This window comes from Mastigoproctus giganteus, chromosome 7 (genome assembly GCF_048544385.1).
Source record: "Mastigoproctus giganteus isolate SK-2022 chromosome 7, ASM4854438v1, whole genome shotgun sequence".
Classification (NCBI taxonomy): domain Eukaryota; kingdom Metazoa; phylum Arthropoda; class Arachnida; order Uropygi; family Thelyphonidae; genus Mastigoproctus; species Mastigoproctus giganteus.
This window is the reverse complement of record NC_143581.1, coordinates 59,941,283-59,957,184: the sequence shown is the minus strand read 5'-3', so window position 1 is coordinate 59,957,184 and position 15,902 is coordinate 59,941,283. Positions and strand designations below refer to the sequence as shown.

Here is a 15,902-nt window from a genome sequence, read left to right as displayed (position 1 = left end):
TATATTATTTATACTTTGTCTTCCTAAACAAAATTAAATTATTATAACTATTAATCAACATCATAATTTATCATTCTTTATTCTGAACACAAGGTCACACCAAAAATTACACACGTTTATGTTTAAATTACTTAAGAGCATTTTAATGTTTCAATATCCTCATGTAGCAATCGGGTAAGATATATGATAAACAAGAACTGTTGAATTACGAATGATAAAATCGTAACGCGAACAGGAATACACGAAAAAGTAATTACTGGCTTATTAATGACTAACAATTACTTAGAACGATTTTAATATGAAACAGGTACCTTCTAATACTAGGAGTTAAACATGTTTCACTTCCTACTTAAAAATTATTACGCAGTTAGAGGAGTAGATGTAGGAGGTACTGTAATGCGCTGAACCCTTAGCTTTGTAATTTAGTATACGGGTAGAAAGATAATCCTTTTGTGTGACCGCAATAACCATTGGTATCCAAAGTACCTGGTAGTGATAGATACATGGATGTTTACCCTTGATGTTTCAGAGTCACGTGGCAAAGCAGAGAAGAGACTTGTAAGTTCAAAGTAGCCACCGGTTTCTCAAGGACTATACTTATAATTAGCTGTCACTACAAAAATACAAATATACCCAACGGTTAAGAGCGCTTATCAGTAGGCGCTTAACCTTCAAAGTCCAAAAACAAAGTTTTAAGAACCTTAATGAGGTCATTGTTCAGAAGAACTCACCGGTGGAAGTAACAAAAGCAATCATCATTAAACACTCATACCATGATTTGTTCGTCTCCATGTACAAGGAACTTTAGTTCTTAAATATGTACAGAAATAAAAAGTAAAAAATTAATGTGTGTGTATAAGAGAGAGCGAGAGTAAGCACTCCATCACCGTTTAAAATCCGTCATATCCTTCACAACAAAATTGCATTTTTTTTTTTTTTTTAGCAGATCTGAATCCAGATATGCCTAGGCAAAGCAAATTCTGGATTCAGAGCTACTAAAAAATCTGCATATTGTTTACTTCACTTTATTCTTCACTTTTTACTCTGGGATTGATAAATGAACCCCGGAGTAAAAGAAGAAAGCCACAACAACCTAAATGAAAACACTATACAGTATACTCAAGGGAAGTAATGCTATTGATGAGAAGCGTAGGTTATTTCGAAAATTTTTATTTTTTATTATTAAAATCAAGATTAGAGTTCCAAAGTTGGTAGGTTTTTTTTTTTTTTTTTTTTTTTTTTTTTGTGTTGGCTCCCGTCAAGCAATGGCAGCTGCACCGTATACAAAAATTCAGGCAAGAATGAATTTCGTATTCAAATAGCATAAATTTCGTTACTGATAGTAAAGTTCGTATAATTACCAAAAAAAAAAAGTTCATGTCTAGATTGTTATAATGTAGGCAGACCTTACAGACCGCCCTCACAGAAATAAAGCCCAAGTAGCCAACATTCAGGACATCAGTCCAAGGAGGTGTCCCGCTTCGTGGTTTCAGAAATCAGCAGCACAAGGAGCCGCTTTTTGGGTTCTGACGACCAGTCTAAATGCGTACAAGCAATTTGATTCAGTTACATCATCACTGATGTACGCTTTAGATGGATTGATTTGGACTTTTCGCCAAGGCAACTAAGGCCCTGAGAAGTTAGTATATTGCTCATATTCTGTGCTCGTGTTTTGCTGAGTAGAAAACATGAGTTTCCAAGATTTCATTCAGCAAAAGGGAAATGCACCGTATAACTCTCGCTCGAGACTAACTCAGCCAGAGTGTAAATAAAGCCCATAAAAGTCTTCCTGGCTAGATGTAATTCGGATTCTTACGGGTAAAATAATAGTTATGCACTATGTGGAACTACTGTTCTATTCACAAGGATCAGTTTTAGGCTACGTTGAAAAATACGGTGAGGATACGGGTATGCAGAGTACGGGGGAGGGAAGAAAATGTCCCAAGCTTGCACAAAAGCAATATAAATAACGGCAAAACATTTTCCTGTGTGTCCAATATTGATATTAATGTAGTTAAACTTGATTACTGGTCATCCATACGATCTCTAAATCTATCTTCCAAAACTAACATTGGCACAACACCCTGGTATCAGTTACTCATGGAAGGAAATTTGCATATGCTCTCAACTCATTATTTGGAAGATAGACCCAGAACTAGCCTAACACCCACAACTTCGTGGTGTGCTCTAGGCTGGCCCGCGGCCTTTAAGATGGCGCATGGACTCCCTAGAGAATTCAGTGATGCTTAGAAGGCTATCCGTTGCTAACAGCTTCTAAACGAATAGCACATTGAAGATTACTCCATGTCAATTCTATGATAAAACCTATAAGTACAAGACAGTTGTTACTGGTTTTCAGGAGCATCAGCGACTCAGACCATATTGCTCCGTTGTGAATTTTGTCCATACAAGTGTATATTCAGACGCCGTTCTGCATGTCATATTGGCTGAAAAACCCTACTCCCTCTGCCTGAGATCGGCTACCTACTTGTACGGTCCAGATTGAAGAGACCGTTGGGAATTCTTCCATTAACTGGTGGAATTAGAGCCCAGACCTCTCCAAACGAGTGATAAGTCGCATATAGGACATGTACGCACTTATCATTTCCACTTAGCCTCACTATTGAGAATATTTTTTGTCTTTTATTACATATACGACAAATATATGTTCTTTTTTAGTACCGTGCATTATTTTTATGTATGACTTTACTTTTTTTTGTTGTTGGTACCTCATCTTATTTGTATGTATAATTGTATAAACAATATCTTATTTGTAGACTATGAATTATTATATTGCACGAATTAGAAGTGTGTACATATATATTTATATATACAGTATGTATATAATATCGGTGTAAATACACCATAAACAACTCTTAAAGAAAAAAACTACGATAGTAGTGTAAAGGACATAATTTCATCTGTATCTCATATTGTGCTCCTTCACAACGAGTTACCATGTATTGCACTACCTCGAAGAAGTAACGCTTCACTAATAGCATTAGCAAAAGGCACATGATGCAAGAAAGCAAGCTTATATAGCATCAGCCAAAAAAAAAAAAAAAAAAACCCTTATTTCACCCATCCACTCACTCCAAATGTTTGTCAAGTTCTGCCTTGAATCTATTTATGCTATCAACTTCTACAACGACAGATAGAAGTTTGTTCCACCAATCAACCTCCCGCTGGCTAAAGGCAAACTTCCGCATATCTATCCTACAACAATAGAGAAGACTATTGTTACTTATTCTCGGTGGGCACTACCACCCATTTGCAAAATGGCATGGGATATTCTGTTATCCTCATACTGTCCCCATTAGACTTAGGAAAGAAAAAAAGGTGTAGGAAAGCGATAGTAGGAGAGGAAGAAGAGATTCGGTCGAAAGGGTCAGTTGTTCCTCACACTCACTGAACTAAGCACTCATGAATCCCCCAAATAGGCAACGCTTCCCCATTAGGGAAGACTGTTGCCACCCATTCTCGGCAACCAGGGTGTCATCAAGATACCCTTCCCCCCTCCCCCAGACGGCACCGTTTCAAGGCTTGTTGGCCTTTCATTGGTGGGTGGGCAGGTACCCTGGAATTGCTAACATGACAACCCAGTTGTGAAGTTAATCCACACAATATGAGAGATGCCAGAAGGTGTATATGATAATATTAAAATGAAACCAAATGCTATCTACACCGATATTATATAGATAATCTTAAACTCTTAAAATATTATGCCTAGTAGCATTTTAATACAATATGTATATACTGTATGTATCTGTTCAGGTAGTATGTGTATATATTTGTTGGTATAGTATCCGGTTAATGTTTACAAGCGGGTAGCCTTTCCAATTGATCGTTGCGAATAGCAGTGATCGACATGCCTAGCTTGCTATGGTTAGTCTTAGTTAGGGTGTTTATCCACCTTTTGCCGATGTTTTAAAATCGGGAATTCGTTTTCTGATTTTACAAAACAACGACTCGAAGCTTTTCTCTTTTTTTAGTTGCATGTACGCAAAGGTGACCAGCGGTATTTTTTGTGTATGGGCAAGACCTGATACTACAGCTCCTCGACCCTTCATAGTTAAAAACAAACAAACAATGAATAAATGAAGACATTAGAAAAATAAAGTTTATCCTAAGACATCGCCTGTACATTCTCCCATGTCGACTATGTCTCCGGCTGGACCTGAGCGTATAGATGCTACACCATGATTTAATTCATTTTGGTAAGTATTTCATTTAGTTGATTATTATCTAGTACTGCACTTTGCCCAGCAGTTTGCACTGACAAGTGACAGGTAACTTGGATGCACGTGCTAAGCAATACTTTATCAAAGTGAACGTTTTATCACACTGAAGTTTGAGGAGTAACTGTCCCTTTCTGATAACGTTACTTATTCATAAACAATTCAACATTTTTTCTTAACCAAAATCCTACTATTATTTATAACTACTGCGTACGTGGTGTATATATTTAAATATACACTATACTGGTATTAAAATGTGCAAGCTTTAGCCAGCGTAGGCTGGGTAAAGCTTGCACTTGCTCCAAGAATTGACTCTTCAGGACAATGACATTTTCTGCACCCAACCGCCTAAAATCCTTTTCCTCTACAGAATCCATGCCGACACTGATGACAGTGTTTTGCTTAGTATCCTGGATACGGTCTACCAAATAATACTCTTGATTGTGTCTCTCCTTCCCTCCCCTTTCCCTCTGCTTCCTTTCCTGTGTTTGAATGAAGCTCCCCAACACCTGGAGTAAAGTATCAAAGTAGGCAATATCTTCGTAGCTTTCACTTTCTTGGGCCGGATGAACGTTTACCAGATGTTTTCATAATGAAAGCGGAAACTTTTTCCCTCTATGGTAGTTACATTACTTCCTTTGACTGATTTTGTATATAACTTTTTTTTCTTTTTTGGAGACTAATTTGATCCTATAGAAAAGTAACAGCTGTTTCTCACCTGCATAAAAAATACATAATCTCTCTTTTACAGCAGTTTGGATTGCAAAATTTAATTATAATTAATATTTATTGTCCGTTTATCCTACTTCTCAAAATTTATCTCGTGCAAAATAATTACGACTTAACTGATTAGCGGTTGGGAAAGAGGAGCGCAGGTACTTTTTAGCAATACTGTACAAATTTACTTTTCGCCAGCGATAAGGGCAACGATATATATATATATATATATATATATATATATATATATATATACAGTATTTATATACCAGGACCTCGTAAATCTGGCATTGCATTCTCGGGAACCAGCACGTCTCAGATTTTTGAAGGTTACGCATATAGCCTAAACATTTAGGGGTAATTCATTATTTTTGATTAGATAATGCAGTGGCTGTAATCCCTATAATCTTCACATTAATAAGACTAAATGCTAACCGGATTGGTCCAGTAACGTACTTGCTTAAGAAATAAAGGTTGCGGGTTCGAATACTGCCCATGGATTGGGTGTTGCGATTTTCCAATATTGTTTTAATATGAAGTATAAATAGTGCGATATAATTTCAGCATGCTAAAATCTAATCAGCACTTTAAAATCTAAACATAGTACTAAATACTAAACTGACTGAACGTCTCGCAAAATAAATTATTTTATACTACAAATATATAGTAATAATGACACAGTCCAGGAAATATGAAAAACAAACTGCGTTTCGAACTTATTAAAGGAACATAACGCACAAATCTGGCAACCGCGGTGCATATTTTTGAAGTTCGACTATCCTATTTCCCCCCCTGACCTTGTATGGTCAACTACACTTGAAGAAATATTCAAAAATTGTCGAATTTTTGGGTTCTACTGTATATCGTTCTACACATCAAATTAACATAATGCTGGGAAACTGAGAAAAAAAAAATTAATATCTTCATACAGAAAAACTAAAGTTTTATTGTGGAAATAAGTCTCGTAGTATTAATACTATTACGGTTAGTTCGATTAATTATTTTCCTCCCTTATGCTAAGAAAACAAGATATAAAGAAGAGTATTTCTCTTTCCAACCTTTTACAGAACGGCTAGGAAAGTAGGCAAATATCGACCCGCAGCTCTTGTTTGTGGTCTTACCAAGAAGGGTAAGTACGAAGTATTTGCTTCTTAGTTCAAATCTATGAAAAATCTTAGTCCAAAGGGAAATCAGAATATTGTGCACTTTTATGTCGAATATAAGGAACTAAATCAAGCTCTGCAGCATAAATGACACCGTTCCAGATTAGCAAAAATAAAAACAAATATCTGCAATGCTTCACGTTGCATCAAACATTGTCTCGTAGTTAGCTATTATAGTTTTTTTTTTTTTTTTTTGGAAAGAATGTATTCTTTCCCCCCCCCTCCCAGAAACGAATAAAATGAGATGAAAATAGACCAGATTTTATTCCAGAAATAGTAGTTTCTGTAAAAAGCGTGCACTACATTTCGGAATCTTTATTTTTGACATAGGTTTGTCCTAGTCATATAGAATGAAGAAGTTTTGTTCCGTTTTATTATCTTAACCCCCCCATCGTTTCAGTTTTTTCATGATTAGTCAACTTTTGATCATGGAAAAACTGATTTTATTGTGGAAATTTTACATACTGAAATATTTTCAAATAAACAGCACTCCCGAAAATGGTATATTGCTCATTTATTTAAAAGTTTCATCGCTCTGGAAGCTGTTTCGGTAGTACCGCCACTTCAAAGAACCTCAGTACTTACAAAATAGTTAACCATAATACTGTTAACCATATTAACTCCATAAGAGATACCACGCAGTGCTCGAAATTTTCGTTCTTACTAAAATATAAAATAAGGCGAATACAGGAAATTGAAAGATACCCGTAGAAATCTACGTAAACTAATGTAACTGTTCCGTTCCTTTCTGAAATAAGTCGCTTCCCCCCCAAACCCAAGCTCTTTCTAACGACGTGGTAAAAGAAATTGTCTCTATACTCAAGGTCGGCCATATAAGGTCAAAACAATTTATAATATGTAGAATACAAGAACAGTCACGTGTGTTCGAACCACGGTCACCTCAATTGTATCTCCGCATTGAACGTCAGGTCTGGCTGTACCACCAAAACTGCTGTGGATCGGTGACACTTTTAAATATACACACAACAACTACAATAACTATAACACATATATTTTTAACAAATTAATGAATATTGTCGATGAAGTCACTGTAATAACTTCAATGTCCAAGTCTTCGACTTGATGGTTGTTGTTGTTGTTATGAATTTTATGATCTACGATTTGGAATCCTTTAAGTAATTCTCTTCTTTCTTCTGACATAATTCTTTTTTCTTTTGATTAACTTATTTTGCTTTCGTTTTCTTTCTTTGCTATGAAAAAAATAAAGTGGATGAAACAGGTCTTCTGGGTTCTGAACGAATGAAAATAATAAAATTCTTTACTACTCCGACCAAAATACGGGGTTGTTAAAAATCGAAGTATCCCTATGTAGAGGGCTCTGGAGCGAATTCTAAGGATCGTACTGAAGAGAAATTTGGACAACAGGTACAATAAAGAATGCGCTCGCCATTACTGGAAAAAAAAAAAAAAACAGTTACAAAATTTGTCACTATATGGCAATACAAATCACTCGAACAGCGCTACAATTGTTCAATATGTCCTCCATTTTGGTCAACAATAGTTTCCATTAGAAGAACGGCATTTTCTACAGCAGAACGTAACATATCAACTGGAATAGCCAGCACATGACGTCTAATGCTGTCCTTCAGATCTGCCAGAGTTTGGTTTCACATCCTTCTCGATACACCTGGTTCTCCAAAAAACTCACAACCAGAAGTCGCATGGGGTGAGGTCCGGTGATCGGGGTGGCCAAGATGTCTGGAAACAACGGCTGATGACCCGTTCGTCTTTAAAGTGTTGCCTTAGCAATCTTTGGACACAACGGTGAATGTGGGGTGGCGCACTATCTTGCATGAATATGGTATCCTGAAGGCACCCACGTTGCTGCAGCTCTGGTATTGCAAAATTTGCCAACATTTCATAATATCGCTGTCCAGAGACAGAACAGGTACGGGGCCCAGTCGGTGTTACCTGTTCAAAAAAATATGGCCCCATCAAGAATGTGGCCGTAAATTCACACCACACTGTCACTTTTGGAGAATGCAACGGGACCTCTTGGATAACTCGAGGGTTTTCTGTTGCCAAAATGCGACAGTTGTGCGTATTCACTTGTCCATTTAAGCAGAAGTGGGCTTCACTCCAAAAGATGTTCCATGGCCAAGTGATATCCACTGGCGCCAGAAACTGAAGTGCATATGTGAAACGAATATCTGCATCACCATGCTTTAGCATGTGCATCTTGTAGGGATAGTACCGCAACACCTGACGCATTACAAGCCTTACAGTGGAATACGGCATGTCCACTTCACGAGCAACAGCTGGCACACTTGCGCTACCACATGGAGATTGACTTGATAAATCCACGACAGCCATAGCCACATCTTCAACACGAGAAGAGTCCACTCGTTTTCGACCTCTACCTGGTTGAACGCCAAGATGTCCTGTCATTTCAAATTTCGCAAATCATTTTGCGGACAGCACAAACAGTCATAGACCTTAATAGCTTCTAACGCCGGAATTCTCTGATAGCTGCATTGTTGCTGTTCTGATAGTACAGCTTCACTAATAGCGCCTTTTCCTGCAACGTTGTTGGTTGCTGCATCTACTGTACGATTTTGAAGAGACTGCTTTGCTTTTATACTGTACAGCAGAGCTGAGTAGTGGTGCTGTGGCAATAACTTACGATTATGCAAATAACGTAAGTTATTTGCACCATCGTAACTAAGATAGTTACGCGCCGTACGTGACACAGCGCCATATAGTGACAAATTTTGTAACTAATTTTTTTTTTCCAATAAATGGCGAGCGCATTCTTTATTGTACCTATTGTCCAAATTTATGTTCACTACGAGCCTTAGAACTCGCTCTAGAGCCCTCTACATAGGGATACTTTAATTTTAACAACCCTGTACTATCACAAGTAGCACATGCTATCCTTTCACCATCCGGAAAAGTACGGGTTCTGAATTCTATCAAGACTAGAGGAATTTTTATGGACTGTTTTCACACCGTGGCCGAGTTACTTGGTCGCGGACAAGGGTTACACGGCCATCCAGCAAAACAGAGAAACCACTGTACATTACATTATATTTCTGAAAATTATGATGTAGGTAACCTTAATTTTGAGATTTAATCATTACCTCTTAATTTAGAAAAAAATATTGGGTAAAGAAAAGTCAAGAGATATACAAACTCTTGATTGATTCAACTGAACCAATTCAATTAACAGACCATTTTACTTCGGATATCAAACTAATTCGAATTGTCACTTTTCTATAACCTCCCCGCAACACGCACACATCATCATCATCACATCACTATAAGGGTGTAGAGGGAAAATAAAAAAATAAAAATACACAAAATTATTTATTAAAAGTTTAAAAAATTATAGGAAGCGAATATATATCTTGTTAATGTCATAAAGCTAGAGATCAGGATCCAGAACAGTATAAGCAGTAAGAATGAAAGAATTAAACCTACTGACTTTCGAAAGTTTAGATTTGAAAGACAGAGTAGTTCTAGTGGTCTTTGGTGAAATTTGCCACTGAAGGAGGACCCAGACGTTGAAGACGTCACTATGGCTAGTAATCAGGGTCACAAACTATTGGACGGCTTCATACTTCGAGCTAACTGCGATATGTATCATTTCAATTCTTTAGTAGAGTTGATGTGGGGAATGCCGCAAGTCCAAGCTTGATATTTAACTATTTAATACTAAAATATTCAGCCTGCATGATAGGCTGAAGGGCGGAATTAGAGATGAAAGACCAGATTAGTGTGGTAAGAGAAACTTGGGTAGAATACAGATTACAAAGTATTTCCAAATTGAGGGGGGGGAGTCACATTTCATAAACCTTATGAAATATTGCCCTTGCTACAGCACAGTGGTTATATTCACCGTCCTCAAAAAACGGGCGGAAAAGGCCTGAGTTTGAATCCTGTAAATGATGCGAGGAATTTTATGGGCTTTTTTTTTTTCACAGCGTGGCTGAGTTAGTCGGTCTCAGACGAGGGCTGCATGGTTTTTCTCCAGGAAACTCAATCGAACAATACGCATAATTGCAGACAAAATATAGTGACGCCTCATAGCCTCAATTGCTTTAGGGCTTAACAGAGAACTAACCTTAACCTTGAGAGGACAGAAAAGCAAATTTTGTGTATTGGACTAAAAAGAGAAGTTAGAATCGAGGTGTATATCTAAAAATATGATTTAGTGCAGAGGAGGAATTACTTAAAATCCATTCTAATTTGTCGGAAAGAGCAAATGTTGTGGAAGGAGTAAATGGTAAATATTGGGCCTTGGAGGAATTCACATGCATACTAAAAGTTCAATATAATCAAGAAGTCATATAAGCTGCTGAACTATACATTTTCGAACTGAGAAGACAAATATTACCCAACAGGACTTAAATGTCGTCATAAGCGCTGAAGTTAGGATAGCAATAACAAGGCCTACAAGGCTCCTCCTTGGGGAATGCCTAAGCTAATGTGTTGAAAGCAGGGTGGATGTGTTAGGGAAGATCACGGTGAGTTCATAATAGGGATCCTCCGATGAAGTAATAATTCTGAAGTAGAATACCAAAGGATGGAGCAGCAGCCTAGTTCTAGCATGTCCAGTCTAAACTATATTCCATTCAACGTTAAATGCTTTTGGCAATGTGCAAGGTCTGAAGGACTGTATCTACTCGTGCTCTGCAGGTCCTTAACGGCTGTCTACCCCTTGATCTATTTCATTTTCACCGAGGCTTGTGCTTCTACATCAGGCATGCCTGTGACCTCCTTGGTATTACCATCAATATCACAATAGTATGACATGGACAACAAGCAAAGATTGAGACATGAACAACAACAAAGAAGAAGGGAAGGGGAAGAGAAGAAACTTTGTCCCCTCATTCCCACTCTTGGTCAGGATTGAGCCCTGCAAGAGATGGAATAGTACATCCCTCCCACTCTTGGGCAGGACTGAGCCCTGTGAGAGATGGGGTATAGGGATATCGAAAAGTAAATGATAGTCCTTATATTATTATAGTTTAATTTATTTTAATATATTTTACTTTATTTTATTTATTTTAATTATCTTATTTTATTTTACTTTACTTTATTTTAATTGTTTTATTTATTTTATTTTACTTTACTTTATTTTAATTGTTTTATTTATTTTATTTTATTTTATTTTATTTCATATCTAAGGGGAAATAAAACCAAAAAAGTGTGCCCTGGTAATTCTGAGGGGACCTTCCCTGATGCATTACCCGGCCACACAGGATTAACTTGATGGGACATCAGACGTCCAAAAACTTAACCACAGGACCGGATCAGTCCGTGTCCTCTTAAGATACAGTAGATCCTGGCTGCCTCCATGTGGCTAGGGATGGGAGTGAGGGGCTGTGACACAAACCTGCCACAGCCCCCTACTGCTAAATGCCAGGTGCCGGCTAACACACAACGCAAACACAACACTAATGCACACCTAATTACATATTTCATCTATCAGATGCATTTTTTTTTTTTTTTTTTTTTGTTTTGAGTTAAATATATACCTGAAATTTTGATGCTCTTTTAAGTTCTTTTCTAAGCCGGCAACTTGGCAAAAAGCCTAACAAACGGCGGATATAGGGGAAACCCTGGAAGCCGCTAATAACTTACAAATACACTTTATCTGTATACATGTCGCGAATGGATATATATGTGAGAATGTATATAAATTGTATATAAATCTTGTATCATGTATATATAAATGGATGTATATAAATCTTGAGAATGTATATAGAATTGTGTGTATAAATAAATGTAAATATCACTTCGGATCCCAAGGCGAAGAAACCTTTCGGATCCCAAGGCGCTGTTGGAATATTTTAATGCAGCGTTGACAAGACAGTTGGTTCACTACCTCCAAGGGTCTTGTTACTTTAAAGTTTATCCCTAACGTCACCTTTGCCACGTTGGAGTCCACTCAAAAATGGTTTAATCCTGGTCCGTACACTACTTACTCTCCAGTCATGGCTATCTTAATGCCAAGCTTGCAACTTTCTGTTTTCAACCTTGAAAAATCTGCACTTCCGGCGCCCCAGAAGACTGGAAACATATTCAACAACACTGCCATCAATGTCTACATCTTCGACAGAACCCTCTAGGTCTTCACTGGTATCGTGTCCTGGGAACTAAACAGGACATCCTGGGAACCAAAAAAATTTTTCAGTTTCTGCAAGAATTTGCTCCATGCCTTTAATTGCCGGAGATGCGTTCTCACCCAAATACGAGATATCTGCTTTCCTTCTTAGTTGTTTATTTGTTGTATGGTTTTTAGGCGCAGCGGCAACTTAGGCTATATTCTGTCACAAATAATATGTCTGCAAATTGCGTGTGTTCTGTAGTCGATTTGATGTTTTGCTGGACGTATAACCGGGGTTTCTGGAAGGAAAAACCATGCTACCTCGCCTGAGACACACTAACTCAGCCACGCTGTGAAAAAGGACTATAAAAATTTCTCGCGTCATTGCCATGATTCGAACTCAGGTCTTTTTCACCCGGTGTGGTGAGAACAGTGATTACGCTACATGTGCTACACCCGCGGGGGGCACCTTCTTAGTAGAGGCGCCTACTGAGACTGCTGGAATTGGCTTTTGGCACGATTATATATATATTTTTTTTATTTTACTTTATTTTTATTTATTTAATTTTTATTTCTTTATGATTTTATTTATTTATTTATTATTATTTTTTTTTTATTTGTCCTCTCCACTTGGTAGGTCAGCACATGCATACCCGTGACCCACCTCCTCGTGGCATGGAGGGACACTGGGCACGCTTTCCAGGTGAGCGCCTTCCTTCCTTCTAGCAAAGCGGCCAGAAACAACATACACAATGGACAAACACTGCACTAGACACATTTCTAGCCAATTTACGGAATTTATGTATCAGCAGAGTTGAAATAACATTTAAGCTGTGACCTACGTAAGATATAACACCTGCCCACATATTTCCATAATTGAGAGCATAATGGAAATTATGTAGTTCAAAATGGGCAACGTCCTGAACGAGTGCTATATAAATCAATCAATTGTGTCAGGCCACACAAACAAATGATGGGAAGATTGAAATAAAAAAAAAATTATATTCAGTGATGCAGCACATAATATAAGAACATAAAGGCTACTTAAATGATATTTGTAATTTATATGAATGAGAAATGTTTATCAACTTAACTTTTAAAAAAAGACAGATGTTTTATATCCTATTTTCTGTGCTTTGTATGCTACTGCAGCTAAATTTTGATGCGACTATTTAAGTAGACAGTAACATTCTATATCAGCAAGCAATACCAAGAAAAATTTACTTTTCAGTTTTATACAAGTCAAATTAATTTCAAACAATTTACATTCTGTTTTATCGAAATGTTTGAAATTTTCGTCCGAACACTTACATTAATATTATCTTTAACCGAGGGGGTGGCCTGCCTGCCCATGTGAATAATTCCACTTGGGCAGGTTTATAAACAAAAGAGGGTCGACAATAAATAAGACCTCTTCACCACACTAGTCCAAACAACAAATCAGGTGCTGTTCCCAACAATAACTTCTAAATGAATTATGGGCATACAACTAACGCTACCCAGAATATACAAAAAGAGAGGTGGGGGGAAAGAACCTGAGGGTTATCCCCAAAAGAGAGAAATAGCAAACCCAGCGAGGCTAGTTTTCCTGAAGGGGGGGGATCGGTGCTGGTCTCAATACCCATGATCGGGACTTCTATGATCAGGGTGTTTACACGAGGAAACGGAATGATATTTGACATTACTGCTGGTAAAAGTTATTCTGACATTCACAATAAAAAAAGGAAGAGTATCTACATTTTAGCTATTCTACCCTCAAACTTCTTTGTATCGTTTGTGATTCTTAATTGGCCATGCGAAAATTCTGATTATACTCAATTTATACAACCACCCCTTACCCTCAAGCTTCTTCTTCTGCAATATTACGTCAGCAAACTTTGACCATTTCTCGTGTGATATCTGTTTTTCATACATTATTTTCCCCACTTAAAGTAAATGTATCAACCACCATAAAAAGCAACACCTTCTAAGAGTGCAAGAATTAATAACAAGCTAAAACATTTCAGTAGAGTAAGTTAATTTCAGTAGAGTAACGCATTAATTTTTTAAAAGATTTCATGATGTCATAAGAGTATAATGCAATCATTTGATTGAGTTTTTTTTTTTTTTTTGGCTATTTTATAAGTACCAAATATCTTGAATATAATACATTACGGTACTGTAAACGCTTTTTCCCGCAACAGCAGCACGTGAAATCAATCGCGGCACGTGATAAATTCGGCTTGACTACCGCATGGCGTTCCACAGTGTAATCATTGTACTAATGCCTACCTCTGAAAAGGAATAACCAGAATAGGCAATATTTGACAAACTTTAGGCAGTATAGGGGTTAAAACCAAATAAATAAAATAATTGTACAAGCCGACACCGTTCAAGGCCAACGCTCTAGAACTTTAGGATGCGGGAAATTTAACTGCGTTTAACGGGATGATCTGAGTATTCTGCAGCGAACGTTATGGAATATTCCATAGTGGCAGCATGGTAAGTATATAATTTAAAAAAATTTACTTTGAACTACATAATATTGCAATAGAAATCGTGAGCAAAATGGCGGCTTGTAAAGAATTTCTAATACATCAACATACTTGAGATCAATATATATTGAACTTACCGCAACTACGAGCTCTGACCGTCGACGGGTGCACCGTGCCATCCTTGTGTATTCGAATATGTGCAGTGTCAGAAACACAGTAACAACAGCTGCTGTCCACATTCCATTCGTTGATCATACATTTAGCACTTTGATAGCACACAGCCCAAGCTTGTTCTTCACTTATAGGCGCATTGAAAGACTGAATTATAGACGATAAATTCACACACCCATTACTGTCGAGCTCACATCGCGGAGTCGACTTGCCGTCCTCCGCCATGTTTCAGCTCTGCGACACCGAACGCAGAACGCACACTCCACTGCCAAGGGAGGAGAACCGTCCAGGGATTCGTAATGCATCAGTTACCAGTTAGCAGGCAGCTGTCAACCTACTAACGAACACTGATGGCGCTCTTACTGACAAGTTTCTTAAGCACACTGTGTATGCCAAACTACTAACTGTTTTCAGTTATGCAAATACAGATAAATATCGAAACAAAACTAAATATGGTTTACAGATTTAATCGCCTTAATCGTAGTAATCGCCTACTGATATCATCTTTTTAACAAGATACTCTTTCGAAAATTCGTATCGTTAAAAATAAATCCAAACGTTATTATTGAAAAGTGACAGCGTAATATTTCGATTGACATGCGAACATTCCACTGATAATACAAAAGATAAGATAGGTGTCGCATTCATGTCGAGATTAAAAAAAAAAACAGAAATAACAAAAAATAGATGGGGTTGTTTTCTAAATAATTTTCAATTTACAGTATATCGAAATAAATTTCAAACAGTTAAAAAAAAGTATCTTTTCCATATAATTGACTGTTTTATATTTATCATTACAACTTATTATATCTCATATGGAAAATGAGTTTCATCATGATTTCATTAGATAAATTACTGAGTTTAAAACCAAAATTTTCAAAATGACTGAAACAAAAAAATTAAAACGAAACAAACAGAGAATAAGAAGCAGGATAAACAAATGAACAAAATAACTAGAAAAAGAAATGAACTGTTTATTTATTATTATTTTATGGACCACGAAGCACTCAATGTCACAAATTTTCCCTCCTTTTTCACATTTTGGCTATTCTTCACAAATAACTTT

General features: G+C 37.1%; 1 protein-coding gene across 2 annotated transcripts in view; it reads right to left on the bottom strand.

Annotated features, from left to right (window-relative positions):
* LOC150082942 (protein spire homolog 1-like) overlaps nt 1–15,061 on the bottom strand; it is a 295,803-nt gene extending 280,742 nt beyond the window's left edge. For both annotated transcript variants that reach the window (XM_090376924.1, XM_090376923.1), the window contains exon 1: nt 14,803–15,061. In XM_090376924.1, the coding sequence (XP_090233050.1) occupies nt 14,803–15,061 (259 nt within the window). The remainder of the gene's footprint in view (nt 1–14,802) is intronic.
* Between the last annotated feature and the right edge of the window lie 841 nt (nt 15,062–15,902).